This window comes from Anarhichas minor, unplaced genomic scaffold, assembly GCF_050575085.1.
Source record: "Anarhichas minor isolate MPS153535 unplaced genomic scaffold, ASM5057508v1 ptg000024l, whole genome shotgun sequence".
In the NCBI taxonomy this organism is placed as follows: Eukaryota; Metazoa; Chordata; class Actinopteri; order Perciformes; family Anarhichadidae; genus Anarhichas; species Anarhichas minor.
The window spans coordinates 4,009,797-4,027,440 of record NW_027466470.1 but is presented as its reverse complement, the minus strand read 5'-3'; the positions used below and the strand labels follow the sequence as shown (position 1 = coordinate 4,027,440).

The 17,644-nt window shown below is 46.7% G+C and overlaps 1 protein-coding gene across 8 annotated transcripts in view; it reads right to left on the bottom strand.

Annotated features, from left to right (window-relative positions):
• Positions 1-6,334: 6,334 nt before the first annotated feature.
• The window catches only part of lig1 (ligase I, DNA, ATP-dependent), a 36,833-nt gene continuing 25,523 nt past the window's right edge, over positions 6,335-17,644 (bottom strand). For 5 of the 8 annotated variants that reach the window (XM_076097909.1, XM_076097908.1, XM_076097912.1 and 2 more), the window contains 7 exons: positions 17,015-17,159; positions 16,358-16,440; positions 15,839-15,991; positions 12,450-12,503; positions 9,779-9,922; positions 8,540-8,632; positions 6,335-6,526 (listed from right to left, as the gene is read on the bottom strand). In XM_076097909.1, the coding sequence (XP_075954024.1) occupies positions 6,452-6,526; positions 8,540-8,632; positions 9,779-9,922; positions 12,450-12,503; positions 15,839-15,991; positions 16,358-16,440; positions 17,015-17,159 (747 nt within the window). In that variant the 3' untranslated portion in view covers positions 6,335-6,451. Of the gene's footprint in view, positions 6,527-8,539; positions 8,633-9,778; positions 9,923-12,449; positions 12,504-15,838; positions 15,992-16,357; positions 16,441-17,014; positions 17,160-17,644 lie in introns of those variants that run through there. The other 3 variants (XM_076097913.1, XM_076097914.1, XM_076097915.1) reach the window with 3 other exon arrangements.

Sequence of the window (17,644 nt, the reverse complement as noted above, 5' to 3'; positions counted from 1 at the left end):
CATCCTTAACAATTATGGCAGATCCTGCCTTCAGGCCCCAGAGAAACAGGGGGGTTCTTTATGAGCCTGGCAGGTGCAGAATGTGGCACGCTCCCAGAAACTCGTCAGCTCCGAGTGACGGTGGCAGCGGCTCAGCTTTTGGCAGACAGAAACTGTATCACATATAGAGCGAAGGCCCCCCCCCCCCCCCCCCTCCACTCCTTCAGCTGGCAGTGGTATACAGCACACTAATGTAGGAGAGGGAGCGCTTATCTGCAGCTGAATTATACAGCGGGGAGAGGTAGAGGAGAGAGGTACCAGTGAGAAACAGACTCAATCCGTACAGCCATTTTGAGATTCTTTTGCTAAATTATACACGAGTCCTCCGCTGCACTTTAGTGATATTGAGGTGGACAAGGCTTCATATCAATTGGTGTTATTAGAGGTGACTGAATGCGCAGAGTACCTCCGGCCTCAGCCACCGCGCGAATGAAACCATCGCGACCGTCTGCCCGCGTAACTCATCAAGCTCGTTTTCACGGGTTGACGGGTGGCCTCGGCTGCATTTTGGCGGAGGGCGCATCATTAGACACCCGTAGAAATTTACAGAGCATATCTTTCTTGTGATATTGTAATTTTCTTTGACGTGGAATTATTTCCAATGGCAGGAGAGAGAGAGGGGAGAACATTCAAAAGACCGGGGATAATCGCAGTCTGGGAAAGCATCCCGAGCTGTAGATGTTAGGGGCTCTTGTCAACTCTATCCATGTCGAATTTCTCTGCAATGTCGAGTGTGTTTGTCACAGCTCTGAGTGCAGCCGCGTTGGCAGATGTGCAGAAGGGGGAATGTCTTTTTTTTTCCTTCGAAATGTGAAGGGCTTCTGTGAATGGAGAGACGGGACGGCTGGAGGGTTTCTTGCCCGGTTAAGACAGAGGGGGGGGGGGGGGGGGGGGGGGACAGACGAGATGGACACCACGGGCTGGTTCACACGAAGGTCATGACACTAATGGCCGTCGACAACGATCCAATGGAGTGCACTGCAGTCTTACCCCCTTAAGCACAAGGCCTCTCAGGAATGGGGCCAAAGCAGAGCACTGACAAGTGGGGAACACCATCGTAAACAAATCACGGAGTGGGCTCGTAAACGACTAGTTTTGCTGCGGGGGTTGGATAATCAAGCGAAACATTTCCATAACCAAATACGGCAAATGAGCCGTGGCGATGCAATTGGCCAGAAAACTGTCAAAAGTTGAGGCTAGAAGGCAGGATTAAATATGCAGCCATCGAGGTTTTTTGTAATAGGACACCGGTTCAAAGCCTGGCGACTAAAAAAAGATCTAAAGAAGAGAAACATATGCCACAAAGATTATGACCAGAATATGTCTGCATACATGTATTATCTCAAGAGCAGTGATCCCCAACCAGGCGGGGGTACTTCAATCTCAGGGGGGGGGGGGGCTGTTTGCTATTTAGTTATTTGGAAAATCATGAATAAAAATTTGAATGTAAATTGATATCCTCATATTGAGTCAGCTGTAACACCTGGACATGAAAAGAGTGCATGAAAACTAGGGGTGGGAATCACCAGAGATCCCGCGATACGATATTATCACGATACTGCGATATTCTGAGTATTGCGATAACATAGGCCTATATTGCGATTCATTACTTTTTTCAACTTCAAATTATGTCCCCAAAGGAAAACTGTGTCAACATGTTTTATCTAATAAGATAAAGTTTTCAGTCTGTTCTTCTCACTTCAATCATTTTTATTGCCGCAAAATAGGATCGTCAAGCAGACAGACTGACCAACAAGGTCATAAATGTTGCATGAACCTGACAAACCGAACTGTTTGTATTACTACATAGTCCAACTTAACTGAATGCAAACGTGTGGACTCAGTATATGAACTATAACTTATATAAGTAGGATATAAGAGTTATATAACTCAGTATAACTTGCGATGCGTGGACGTCGAGGGCAGAGAGACAGTTATGCGCTGCACTCTGCCCATGAGCCTGGCTACTGTTGGCAGATTTAACCCCGTTGTGAGACCAGATGTCTCCATCTTTGTTTTGACCAACTTCCTACCAATCACGCTGACCCGGGACCTTTTTTTTTTTTTTTTTTTTTAATAGTTTATATATTAATAGATCGATACTTGGCGTCCGTGTATCGATACAATATCGCCACGCAAAATATCGCGACACTATGCTGTATCGATTTTTTCCCCCACCCCTAACCAGGTCAGGGAAGCTGAAACGTGCCTAAAATTAATGGATTCATGTTTAAATTAGATTTATTCTCAGGACTAAATAAATAAATGAATACATGGCGGTGTCAATGAAGGGGCACTTGAGTCCACTTGTGTGGGCTGTGGGGGTTCAGAGGTCAGTCAGCTTGTTGCAGGAAACATGAATATTAATAAAAACGTGGACGCATTCGACTCATGAGCTTTCTGTACTGCGACACACGAGCACAGTCGAGACCTCCGACGACAGATTCACCGTTTCAGCAAATGCACGGTTTTTTTTTTTACGTTGAAGTGCCAAAGACCTGTAGCAGACGGAGGAGTTATGAGGAGGAAGACGTGATGGAGCAACAAAGATGCAGGTCTGTTGGTCAGTCCATCACTTTGATTCAGACCAGGCAGCCAGACACCGCTTTGAGCTTCACAGCGGCTTCGGGTGACGTCACGGAGGGCGGCGGCCATACTTCATAAAGTCTGTGGTTATGAAGGAAAATGGTCGCACGCTCATAGCCGCAATGCATGGTGTGTGTGTGTGTCCCCCCCCCTCTCTCTGCCTAAACCTAACCCTGTTATCTTAAGACTTTTATATTCGCACTCTTCTACCTTCGTGTTGCAACTGCTGCAGGATGAATAAAGTTCCATCTCCTCCAAAGCTTCACCAGTGAGTAGAAGCCACCGACGACTGACGTCCTCCCGCTGTAAGAGCGCTCCGGAGGCCATTTACAAACAATGTATTCTCAATTAACTTGGAGGACTCGTTGGCACAGCTGCACACAACTTGTACTAGTTGAACTGAGCTGATGAAGAGCCCTGATGAGTCACACAGTACTGCACAGCCTCTTCTGTTGAGGACATAATACCCCCGTTAAGAGTGGAGACTGGAGGACGAGGGGAATCATATAAAGGGGCCTAAAAAAAGAGGAGGCCTGACATCATCAAATCCGAAAGGTTACTGGCCAACGCTCGGCCCTCCTGCTCAAGAAAAACACTTGATATTCTGTGGCTTCGGCCGGGGGGGGGGGGGGGACAATGGCCGGGTCTGTGCCTCCCTCTCTCCCTCGTAGCTCTGGCATGGCAGAGATGTCACAGAGAGCACCAAACAAATGGATGGAGGGACAGAGAGAGAGAGGGATGGGGAGGAGGTGGAGGAGAACAAACGCATTGTTCTCAGGGTGGAGAAAGGGGCATTGTGAACAAGACAGATAGCTTATGTGGGAGAAACAGGGTGGGGGGGGGGGGGGGGGGAAGAGAGAGAGGAACACAAAAGGACAGAGAAAGGTGAAACCTGGCATTCTTTATAGATGCCCCCATTTTTGTCTTTGCGGGTGGAGGTAATCCATAAAAGCTGCTTCAGGGGACACTTCCTAGAACTTTTAAGAGGAACACAGCGGGGACAGTTTTAGCACAGAGGAGCCATCTTCAGCTCGCCTTTCATCTGTCACAACACCAGAGATCACTTCTGAGGCGTCTTCTTCTTTTTATAAATCATACTCCACAACCCCAAAGCCCCCAGCCGCTTATGTAGCAGCAAAGGACAGCTCAACAGAGGCGGCGAGCAGGTAAGGTTTGCAAATGCAACCTCCCCTGCGGGACCCGGGTGTGAGCGGGTGACTTGATGTGAACTAACAGCACAGCTGTTTGAACACGGGCGAGGACCTCGCTGGAGATGGAGGCCACTGTGCCGCAATGCCCTGCAGGCGTGTTATGTGCTGCAGCTGCCCCCCTCGGTAAACATCAGTGGCACACGCGCACACACACACACACACACGGGCAGATAACCAGGCACACACACATCTTCACAGAGATGATAAAAACAAACACGCACACACAAAAGAGGAAACGGATACAGTACCGTCCCGGCACTCCGTCAAAACACAAAAGGTGCCCAGAGACTTCCTCTCCACTTACACCATCACACGTATACAAATTAGGAGACAATGCTCGCCGCAGTCAACCTTCAGAGTAATTCACAACAAAAAGCCGGGACCATACGGCGCACACAGACACAATATGGAATTGAATTCATTACGTATTTACATTTTCAATATTTCATGCTCTGCTGCCCGTTTGATTTCCAATACGGTCTTTTTCCATCCCTGCTCACACTCGCTGTAGCCAACTTCTAAAGCGACAGTACAGCCGACAAGTGCCATTTGAAATTCAGATTTTTTTTTTGTAACACCAGCAGGTCCCTTGTTTCTATAAAAAAAAGAAAGAGAAATAGACGCGATGTGATGGTGGTATTCATGAGCGTCAGATGTACCCAAAGTAGCCCGCAGGAGAAAAGACATGTTTCAAGAGCAAACCGGGGGGGGGGGGGGGGGGAAACACCTTTAAATCTTCACGAGGAAGTGAATTAATATGGATTAAAAACAATAAAGAGAATGGAACACAACAGTGGCGGACAGAAAGGGCAGGCAGATCTGGATTTGGAATTTCCATTATTACTGTACCACAATGGTGTCCTTCTCAAACTCAGCCCCCCCCCCCCCCCCCCCCCACACACACACACACACACACACCAGCAGAGGAAATACAAACCGCTCTGCATGTGCATCTGCATGGAAACAGTGACATGCCACATACAGTGTGTGAGAGTGTGTGTGTGTGTGTCTCTCCACAGAACTGGCCGACATTTACATGCAAATATCCTGCAGACGGTGCTGTAAAGTGCCCCACGTGTTGTACAGCATGCCTCCCTGCAGCCACAAGAATGCCGTCCCACCGACGGTTACAATTTACTTCCCTGCATCTCATTGGGTTCAGCGCAGCTTCCTGCTGCTGCAGTGGAGCAATGCATTACTGATGAGCGGGTCCACATCCCACACGGATCAAATGCCACAGCCTCAACAGCGGCTCTTTGAGGCGGTACTTAAAGGGATGGTTTGGACTTTTTTTAAAGCGGGGTTGTTTCAGGTACTTAAGCCGAGTCGGTGTATTATCCACAGGAGATGGCGGTGACCACGCCCCCAGTTTAGAGAAACGGACACGGGAACAAAGCAATGTGCTGCTGTGGACGGGGGCAGCAGCAAAAGGGATGTTAGCCACCTAAAAATAATCAATATCAGTTCATGTGTGCGCTATATTTACAATATTTCAACTACTTTACTCTTTCCGACGAGGAACTGAAGCAGTTATCTGTGCTGTTTTCAAAGTCACCAGACTCCGTTGACAGAAACAGTCTCACAGATAGTGGAGTTGCTGGTCTACCGTTGCCTCGATCGGTTAGTTTGGTGCCATAAACGGCTACTTCGGATTCATCCAAGTCACACAATAACAAACTAACCGATCAAGGACAGCATGATATCTCAATGAAAATGAGTCTCCTCCTTTACAGACATGCCGGCTTTATGCTAATCTCACGCAGTTCGGGGCTCAAAGCATGCAGGTTTTTTTTGCATGCAGAACAAATTATTTACAATTGCCAAAAAATGCAATTGTTGCAGAAATGTCAACAAATGTCAATGTCAACAAATGATGCGTCTGCGCTTTTGTCCGCGTGACCATTCCGCAAAAGCTCACTCACATCCTCCCACATGGCATCACCGTGCAGAAAACCCTCACGGTCCTCTCATGTAATAACCGGCCGTCCTTGGCTCTCAATCCGACCCCCCCCCCCCCCTCCTCCTCCTCCTCCTCCCGTCTCTGATTGATTCAGGCTGGACGGTTAGTGGATTTCCATCATCTAATGCGAGCTGTGAGTGCCTCTCTTTTGTCCTGCTGTTTGAGCGACTGTCAGCTCCCGCGTCTTTTTCTACTTCTAATGACGTTTCGGGGCAGCCGGCAATCTGCTCGGCTTGTCCTCCGATTACCGCACGCGCCCAATGCACTTTGCCGCCGCCGCCTGAGTGCTCGAGCAGGAACCGGGCCCGCTGAAGATATTGGTATGCCACCCGTACAGTTAAGAGTTTTGCTTGGCTTTTTTTTTTTTTTGCAGAGAGAATGTTTGATAGGGATCTATTACCAGCAGGTATGCTCCAACTACTGAGTCGATTTGGGTTTTTGGAATTCATGTGCGCAGTACGTGGCGAGATGTTTATGCAATTTTGGCTCTGAAAGAGGCGGCTGCTTCCATGAATCAATGAACACAAAAACGACAGGGTGCTTAAAACTGGCAAGCGCCTTTATTTTCATTCGACATTACATAAAGAAAGAAGCTATTTACAATTATTTTTGAAATTGCGGTTCATTGTTATTCACCGCCGATGACTACAGATGATCAGTAGTAGTCCTCCGGGTCGGCTTTCTCCCCCTGATTCTGAATCTGCTGCTGCTTCTTGTACAAATCAGCAATCTGCAGAGAGATGGACAGAGATAGAGGAAGAGAGAGAGAGAGAGAGGGGGAAGGAAGGAAGGAAGGAAGGAAGGAGGGAAAAAGGGTTTGCATTAGAGAGCGTAGGGAAGAGGAGAAGATCATGAAGTCAGGTCAGTAACATTAAGAGGGAAAGCTAAAAATAACAGTTTGATTATTCATAACCCGAGCTTTGAAGTCGGTGACTCCCAGCTGCTGACTGGGAGACGGAGGTTGTGTTCAGTTGAGCTCAACAGGGTTTGAAGTGAGGAGGGGGGGGGGGGAGACAATGAATAATGTGTGAATAGCGGGATCCACCCAGAATAAGCAGCATCAGTACCAGCGCAGCAGGGAGGCACAGTGGGGAGGGAAAACAGTGAGACGGGATAAAAGGTAAAGCATTTATTCCGACACGTTCAGACTCAGAGTTCTCCGTCATTCCCTCTGACTTGAATGAGGTCAGGTGTCTTTTAAACTGTCTGCTGAATCCCAGAGAGCGAGCGCGTGCGTCCCGTCAGGAACAGAACCGATAGAAGCATCATTGAGATGCAGCCGATGTTCCGACCCGACTCCCGCTGTAATGAGCGCAAATCTCAACTCCACGGTTGACAGATGGCTGTTTATTCCAGTCAGTGAAAGTTGACATTATGATACGATTCAGACCTTATTAAAGTCACAGCTGTTTAGAACCAGGTGAGAACAATACTACCTGGATGTCTGGGGGCCTTTAAACAATGAGCAGCAGTTGTGTGATATCTGGCTTCGGTTGTCAGAGTTTTGTAGCTCCCGATGCCGGAGAACGTGTCTTACATTCATTAGTAGAGAATCAAACACGTAGACAAAGTGATGAACGGTGAAAACAAAGCGAAACGTTTTGTCTGTCTGCTGACACGGCTTCAGTTATAGATTGTTTTTCATACCTTGGGTCACAAACGGACATCTTGAGGTATTTAATCGCTGCAGTTAGAACAGGAACATGTTTCAGTACTTATTGCCAGTCAACATTTGGACACATACTGACGTGTGCATCGACTTGTGCTTCAGGTCGGTCGGGTTGAGTGATGTGCTGGTGGGTCGGCACGCGGGTTAGAGAGCAGCGAATAACACAACAACATCTGAAATCGTTCAAACTGAGTTCACGTCTTTGGTTAATCGTCATACGGTTCATATGAAGAGCTGAAATCAGAGACGCTTCATGGGGAATAGAATCACAGCGTTGCTCGTAGGTGGGTAGTTGAGTGAAGGTGCAGCTGTCTACTGGGCTGTAGAATGCCGCACAATATATTACCCAGACTCCAGAACTTCACCCGCCTGTTCTACAGCGTTGCTCTCCGTGCAGCGGGAGGCCACCACATGAATCAGTGCCAGAATATAAATGTATTTTTAAAACGCTCGTCCTTGCGGTGCTGTTCACCCGTGAAATGTTACAGGACAGCTCTTGTGAGCGGACCGTGATGATGTTGGCACTTCACAGCAACGCGGTCAAACGGACACAAAAATGTATTTCTACAGGTTCACAGAAGGGGAGCCACACCGAGGAGCTCTTTCACCCCCATTTTACGCTCAATAAACTTACGACAACACAGATGTTAGAAGTAAAAGAGACTTCATATCTGTGGACTCTGATCTTTAACGGTGTGTCCAGTGAGCCTTGGCGTCCTCCACACGTCTTCACACCTGAAGTTTACAGATTGACTCATTGTCGGTAACAAGTTCCCTCTTAGCATTGGGTTCGAATCCGAAAAACTGGCAATTAGGCGCTTTGCTTTGACACCAAATCCTCCCCCATCGTTCACTCGTCACGTGATGAGTGATCCTCATAACTAAGTATTATACAAACCAGTTTTTGTGTTGGAAGAAGGTGGCGTCATGTATATTTATATGGAACATGGCCGACATGTTTGACCTCCTGACGCTCTACAGGTGGTATTCGATGCTTGTATCCCACGCGTTCCGATACTTCCCTGTTCTTCAGCCTCCCACCAGGCCCCTCCCACTGCAGGTGAGCCGACGTACCTGAGCTCCAGTCGTGGCGTCCTCGGCCTTCTTGTCGTCTCTGATCCGAAGGAAGCGGGGGAACCTCAGAGAAATGCCCTTCTCTGGATCCACCTGAGGGCAAACAGTCAGAGTCAGAGACAGGAAACCACTGAAGCATGCGAGCTTTTCCTCTTTGTTACTCTGCTGCAGAGTGTGTAACCCCTAAACGTATTTATTACCCTCTGAGAGCTTTTAAATCCCTACTGGTTCAAAACACCAAAGGTTGAATCCTAATTTGTTTTTAACCTCTTGTCCTACTTCAATTAATCGCCTCTTAAATCCTCTGATTACCTTTAACTATGGACTCATTACATTTATCCCTTCTTTTAAATAACCTGAAGGATAAAATGCTGAATGTGATTAATAAATAAAGTACATGTTATAAGAATGCTGGAGGTGTCAAATAACCACAGAACGATAACCAAACTAATCAGTGAAGCGTTATGAAGTTTTAGGGGGAACTAGCAGCAGCTGTGGGCTTAAAACAGCCTCATTACAGCCAAAAATGTGCTGACTTGACACGTTGGCTGAGAGCGACACACACACTAATCGGTTAAAGCCGCTCTTAAAAAGAGGGCCTGATGAGCAAATTGTGATTAATTGTGAATTGTTTGGTATAATTGTGGAGATGATTGGGAGCCGATGTCTCACACTTTTATTTCCTGTTGAACATCGTTTCCACCGACGACTGGAGGGAAAAGATGTTTAGAGCCATAAAAATGATCTAAAACCTAACCTGGAGGTGGACAAAATGCTCATCGTAGATACTCCTCATCCTGTGAATAATAATAATAATCTTATCTGGTTACAACTCGTCCACTTATCTCACATCAAGTTGTACATTTACAAAGTGAAACACCGCGCACCTTTAAACCGTGATTATATTTTTTACCTAAAAACAGTAAAAATTAGCAAAATGTTTTGTGTGTTCAGATGGATAAGAGTCCGTCCATCTCGGTGCCCTTTTGCTTGAACTACGGTCACAGTGAGTAGAACTGTTCATGTTCTGAGCTCTGTGGGACTGTGAGTCGAATGTGCAGCGGGTCATAAACAAGAATCTGTTCCATTAAACCCAGCATCTTGTACAACTTTTTCTTAATAACTCAATTAAGAGGCGCTAATTGTGACTTTTCACTGTGGGCGACAGACCACGACGAGCGGGATTCTACCAGCGGAGACGCGCGAGGGGAGGGCGGGATAAAAACGGGCTGAACTGACCAGTCCCATGGCGGCCTTGTAGACGGGCGACAGCGACAGGTCGGCGCACTTCACCTCCCAGACCTGCACGGCGTCCAGCCACACGTCGGGCTCCGCCGACTGGTCGATGCGGTAATAGGCTCGGGGTTTAGGCAGAATGTGCTCCTGAAGAAAAACAAACGGAGAAGGACGTGACGGACATGTTAATTGTGACAAATGAACTGCAAAAAAACTGAAAGATTTTCAATTTATGATGACATGAACCAGTTTAAACAATAAAAACACAGTACACACACACACTGTAGATACACAGAGGTGCACAATGTAATAAAATAAAATAGGGCAACGTATTCAGAGAACTTGATAAAGAGACGGTGCCGCCTCACAATCACGTCCCGAGAGACGGCGTCTCAACACTCGCACGATACCTGCCCGAGGGCCAACATGAGAGGGTGACTTCCAAACCACATTACCATGCACCCACATGAAAGATTGGGTTCAGAAACACCTCGATGTGCACGCTTTTTGTTACCCGATATTCACCTCTTAGGATAAAAATCATAAATAACCTTGCAGCTGAGCTCAAGCATCCACCTCCCCCCAAACTGTGAAAACAGACATCTACAATATTTAATAGTGCCTTTAAAAAAAATAATACTCTGACACGAGCAATCTCTCCGTCAGCGTAGGTGTCACACATTTGCACAATGATACCCGTGTTGTTTTGGCGTGAAACAACCGCTCCAGCTAATGCGGCTCCGGGAACGGTGCAGCGTTAACTAGACTGCGGCAGTGTCCACGGAACTGGGTCACAGTTAAGTAATGCCGGGAGAAGAGGGCTCCAGCGGCAGCGGCGCTGGAGCCCTCTCACACATTATTCATACTGTAGGCATTCAAGTGACACTCTGGTACAGGGTGAATTACAATGAGCGGGCCGGGTAGGCGTGCAGAGTCTTACAAAAGCGCTGCTGCCGATCGACACGAGTTAGCGATGCGCCAAATATTATGCTTTACCCGACAGCAGCTGAAATCAGGTCTCGATGGCTATGAAATATAACGACGCAATTCCACCTCCTAGATCAGTGGGACGTGTAGGAGCCGTTTCACTTAGATGCAAATATTTGTGTCGTTTTACACCTCCGAGCACAGAAGCATCCACCCTGAGGGCACATGTACAGAGAGCCCTTCAAGGGGATGATTAGAATCAAGTACAGGTGTCGTTGTTTGCAGACTGTGCAGCATTTACGGTGCGGCGGGAAGAAGTTTGACTTCATGTTTAGTGGATAAACTGGAGGTTCTATAACATCGAGAGCAAATCCCTCAGTAGAAGCCACTTAAAGGACTAAATGAACATTTGTATTTGAATTATTCACCACCGTGTTAGCTTCAATAAGTGAGTTTAGAGCTGCCGATTATTGTCTAGATTAATACTTTAGTCTAGACAAAGGCAGTAAATGGAGGAAAGTGTCACACGAGGTGAGAACAAAAGGAAACGTCTCTCGTTCCAGCAGCTCGCCACCCAGAGGAGTGTGAACAGAGTCAATCGTCTCCGTGTCTGGACTCCCGCTCGGCCTGCGGCTCTGCAGCCCGACCACACCAGCAGCCTTAATTCACCATCCATCACCTTCAGACGGAGGGCCTCATTACAAAGCACCACAGAACCGGCTGGATTGGTCCGGGTTCCACCGGCTTCTCAATCACTGTTCCACTGTGATTCTGCTCTCTGCAGCAGTTTGTACCGCCGAGTCTAAACCCTTAACCTTTGAGATATTACTTCTCACTCCAGCACACGGCGGCGTGCAGCCGCTTTCTACGGTGAATATTATCTCACCGTTTAGTTTTTCCTAAACAGACGACTGCATTTTGAAAAGCTGCTCTTATTTCTGTAGAAGCGTGTCTAAAGTCAACGCCAGCACACAAATGAATGCCGACTCTCACAACAGCGATCGCTTTCAGGGAGCAGCTGTTAATTTCTTCAACTGCTGCTGCTCTGCTGCTCTGGAACCAACCTCTTCAAATGTGAATTGAAAAAGCAATTCATTACCCAACTTCAGCGCTGCACAGCTCCTCCAAACGCAGATACTTTTTCTATTATTTGTTGGTGAAACAAGCACTTTAGGATCTCCGGCCAATGTTTTCTCGCGAGGAAGCAAAACACCTGCAGCTCAAAGCCACTCTTTCTATATTTTTCTAATTCCTTGTCGGCGATGTATGGCATGTTCGGATTAGCAGACACTACGTGGACACTATGGGGGGGGCTGTACCTGAGCTCATTTCTACCACTTCTCTCATTCTGGACACTTAAAGGTCCCCGCAGGCGTCACTTATTAAATGATTGCAGTATTTGAGTTGTATTTTAGAAGTACATTTGCACGCCGTCAATCTCATTTTGGCATGAAAGTCTCCATTAAATCCAACTTTCCAGATCTAAATGAAGAATTTAATGAGAGGATGAGTATTTGCAGAGCAAAAGTGGACCTCAAGCCACGCTCGCTCCGTCTCTTTTAACCTCAAAATTGAAAAAAAAAAAAAGAAAAAAAAAAGAAAAAAGAGAAAGAAGAAGAAGAACCTGTAGCTGCAGAATGTTTAAAACCCTGGTTATGAATTTAAAACACGCCGGCGTCAATGTGGGAAAACAAGTGTGGAGTTGTGATTTGTACAGAGCAGGTTCGTGCTCGCTGTGTCGCATTACCTGTAAGAACTTGTAATGCTGCTCCAGATCTTCATCCTTGAAGCCTGTCCCGATCTGGAAGAGACGAAGGCAGATAAGACACACACACACACACACACACACACACTGATATATACACACACTGCCTCACGGTGAGACAGCAGACATTTAGCAGCGAGCAGCAGAACACACAACAGCAAGCAAACCCCCCCCCCCCCCCGCCTTCGTGCTTTGCCTGAAGCGTCGTGTCACCTCTCAAAAGGCCTGAACCCGCTGAGACACAAGAATCACCCAGCGGGCTGACGTGCACAGAGAGGGGAAGGAGGCATCATGCAAATGCATCGTGTCTCAGCTCACAGATGTGGAGCAGAAGGTGCATTCTGCAGGTGTCCACCAGAAGCTTTGTGCTCCCGAGGCTGCCGTCACCACGAGACGGTTTAAAAAAGGCCTTTCGTTCAACTGCGTTTGTGCTTTGTCTTTTATTTTTCATCTCATATACGAGATGTGTGCAGACACGTTAGCCAATACTCCTGCTGGGAAACGCAGCGGAAAAAAAAGGGCGGAACAAGATTAGTCTTGATGTGAGATTGTAAAATATTGCAAAGATAATAAACACAAAAATTCATTATGTTTAGGTGAAGATACTGGGATTTAATCTGATGTTTCTCTGTCTTTAATATAACACTTTGTCAGCAGTAATAACCAAATATGAGCCTTTTATGACGCCTGAGCAAACTGAACACAATAAGCACCTGTAAAAAGTGAAGTAATGACGAGAGTCCAAACAACTACTTCATGCTGGGACCGTAACCTGGTTGTCTTTTTGGTTTTATTAGTATTCCTCTTATTCTCTGTGAACTGCGAGTGAACTTCACGGCGGCGGCTGCTGCTGCTGCTGCTGCTGCTGCTGCTGCTGCTGCTGCTGCTGCTGGAGGATCTCGCTCAAGGACACTTCAGCAGGACGTATAGTTGAGATTACTTTTGGGAAAAGGCGAAGTGGGTTAAACTCTGCTTTCAGCTACAGCGGCGCCTCTCAGACTGAGGGTTGATCAAGTTTACCGTGTCAAGGACGACAAGAGTTGGGGGGGGGGGGGGGGGGGGGGGGGGGGGGGTTTGTTTTAAGGCTGACTTTGAAACGTGAAAGAGAAAGAGAAGCAGAGACTGTGTGCTACATGTACGTCACTTTGCTAGGACATAAACGGATTCTGGCTCTCGTTTTTTAACTCTGTGTACTTTTTTAAATATTACTAAAGTTGCTGTGTATGGGGGCGGTGATGCACCAACGTAACTTTAAGAAAGCACAAAGTGTAACTGCCAAGTTCTCCAAACACAACGGAGATTAGACGGCAAAGCCTCCATCTTCATGTGGCCCAGATCAGAGCGGCGAGTGTGAACAACACAATAATAAAAGCTGGTGTGATTGGACCGAGTGCTTCCATTGTGCTGCTCGGTCAGCATTTGTTTAGAGGTGCAACTGTTAGAAATAGAACCTCTCGGTTTGAAGAATATGTGAAAAGTGAAGGTTTTTCAAGCAGCTGCGCGAGCGAAGGAAGATGAAAATCAATAACAGTCAACAGACTCTTCATCACACACAGTAAATGTCTTGTGTTGTGTACTCTAGGCACGGCATCCATCCTCTGCCTCACTCACACGGGATAGTCATCTCAAGTGTGAAAACCTCCGACGAGGTTCTATTTATGGTGCGAACGGGGAAAGTCCACCGGCGCCGCCTGCACAGTGAACGCGGGTTTAATCTAACGGACGCTTTTACTTCCTTCCGGCTCCGGTGGAGAACAGCTGCGGTCGTACCGGCGAGCTCCCAGGTGTGAATGTGTGTAAGTACATGAAAGTGAAGCGGGTAACAAAAAGTTACAGAAGGAGAAGAAAAAACGGGAGATGGAAGGTTTTAGCAGGACAACGAAGAGACAGAATGTATGCTCTGTGGTGAAGTCATAGTGCTGCTTGTTCACGCTCTTATTATCTCAAACACACACACACACGGTCACGCAAGCTCCGATACACGCTTACCACTTATCCTAAGATGCACCAAGTCACACACACACACACACACACACACACACACACACACACACACACACACACACACACACACACACACACACACACACACACACACACACACACACACACACACACACACACACACACACACACACACACACACACACACACACACACACACACACACACACAGATTTTCCTCCGACTCAGATTTGAGGGGAAAAGTGACAGTTCAAAAGCACTTACACAAGCACACAGACACACTCTCTATATGTCTGTGCCGAGTGTTTCGGTTGCGTTTGTATATAAACACCCCGCAGCACACACACTTTATAAACAGAAAACACAACCCTATCGACACTATACACCTCCTAAATACAGAGATCTGGAAAGCTTATTAAACTAAAGAGAACAAGCGGGTTGTCAGAACGCTGGCGGTGCTACGACACATTAAATATGTTGGGAGCTGAAGATTGGTCTTGCCTCCCAAAAGGTTGCATGTTTCAATACATGAACTGCCAGAGGGCAAAACTAAACAACATATATTAACATTTTGAACTTCACGATTCAAATGCTGCCCGAAAATATTGACGTCCGTGTCCAGGCCAGAAATATGAGAACGGTTTCTTTGGAGACGTTTAACTCGGGTTCTTTGGGCCGGACGACTCTAGAACGGACAAAACGCTGCAGGTTTAACACACACGTGTGTGTGTGTGTGTACTATTCCCCCTCATTAAGTAAAGTGAATATTGATCATATTTTAGCCACAGTGAAGCACACAAGCACCATCAAGTTGATTCACTTTTTGCCGCATCTCAATTCAGAAACGTCTGTTAGTACACTTCCACTGTGTACACACTGTGTGTACACTCTGTGTGTACACACAGTGTGTACACTGTACTTCCTTTGCGTATTGCATGAATTTTGACAGTTGGTGTCTCCAATCGAACGCAGCTGTTGTGCACCATCCGGAAATAACGATCACAACATTTCACCTCTTCTTTTCCTTATTAATGGTGAATTGCGACCAGACATTTAAACGTGATTGTTGCCCACCGTAACATCTGCCGGCTTGTTCGCCCAGCTGACAATCGTAGTAAAACTCAATAAAAAAACAACGCAATTTTATTGTACTTGCGTGTGTGTACTCTCTGTTTCACCGGAGGTGGAACATACGTCGTCCCACATGTTTAGCGGTCCCTCCTCCTCCACTTCGTAGCCAAGATGGCGACCATTGAGGAAGTGTCCAGTGTTCCACACCTAACTTTATGACCCTTTAGTTTCAATGATTAAACTTGAAAACCTTGTTTTTTTTTTTTTTAAAGTATCATCAGTGGAAGAAACCCTGAGCCCTGCGTGCTGCATCGTAACACACGGACCGTACAGACCTTGCAGACGGACTGGAACTCCTCGTTGTCCTCGTCGTAGCAGGCCAGCAGGAAGCCCCCGTAGGTGCCCGTCCGCTTGCCTTTCCCCAGGTAGGCGCCGATCACACACAGGTCGACCGTGTCGCCGACGCCGTCCAGGTAGTCCTTCTTCAGCTGAGGGAGGACACGGCCGAACGTGACAGATACAACTACAGGTTTCATAACTAAGGATGCAATACATCAAAACATTATAGCATTAATTAAATGCCAAAAAGCACAATTAAATGTCATTTATCAACACCGACAACTGTCAGAGTTCTTGAATAAAGACTGAAAATGTTGACGAGCTAAATTCCTCTTTGTCCTCCAGAAATATGAAATCAGCTTTTATTGTTCGACACTAAATTATTAAGAATAGTGAAACAATGGAATATTTTACAACAGAAGTAAATTAATTGAGTCAGAGATGCATAAATGTGGGCTCACGAGTTTGTATTTGAGGACAGATGCTTTTTAGTTGTGTCACACACACACACACACCTTGAGCCAGTTGTGAGAGCGCTTGGCAATTTCATATGTCGCATCTTTCTCCAGAGTCTTCACCATTAGACCCTCGCAGGAGTCTACACACACACACACACACACACACACACACACACACACACACACACACACACACACACACACACACACACACACACACACACACACACACACACACACACACACACACACACACACACACACACACACACACACACACACACACACACACACACACACATTAATACACCAAAACACGATTCTAGTTGTGCAGAAAGGAAATTAACAGATTATCTTTTAGATACATGGAAGGTCTTTGTCTCCATCTGAGACACGCACGCACGCACACACACAAAAGGTTCATGACACAGGAGACAGTAGACAAAGTCTGGGGACACAACACTAGAAAACCCAATTACACAACTCACAAGTTGCATCTCTGGTTTGCAAAAACACACACAATAACACAACCAACATACAGGTCAAACAAAGAAGCAGCAAAAATACAACTACACACACACACACCTGAAATGTAACTTGCATGTAACACCCACAAACAAAAATGTTCAAGACACACGGGGGACAGCAGGAAGGAAAACAAATAAGAAGCTGCATCTCCGTCTAACACACACGATCATGAACACACACACACACCTCGGACAGACTGCTCCAGGAACTCTGCGATGGCGTCTGTGTTGTCGGAGTCGATGGAACGTGCGAACACAAACTCTCCTTCCACTTCTGAGAAACTTTCTTTCAGCAGAGCCCGACGCCGACACAACGGCTGTTTCACCAGCGACTACACACACACACAAACCAGACAGATCATTACAAATGGCAAAACTGTGTATCATTACAACCGTTTCCTCTTCATAGCTTCGAGCATTGCAATGACAAGGATGAAATACCATCTCATCTAGCCACACACACACACACACACACACACACACACACACACACACACACACACACACACACACACACACACACACACACACACACACACACACACACACACACACACACACACACACACACACACACACACACACACACACACACACACACACACACACACACACACACACAAATACAGTCGTAAACCAGCAGAACACACACATTCTTGGTTTTGGGTGCAATGGATCACGGTTGAGTTTGCATCACGTCTGTGATGCAAACTCAGATCAGGAGACCAGAAAAAAAAAAAAAACTTTTAGAGACTACGATCGCATTTCCGATTGCTGATTGTCACTACAGATGGGTTTCGTTGTCGTTTTGTTTCGG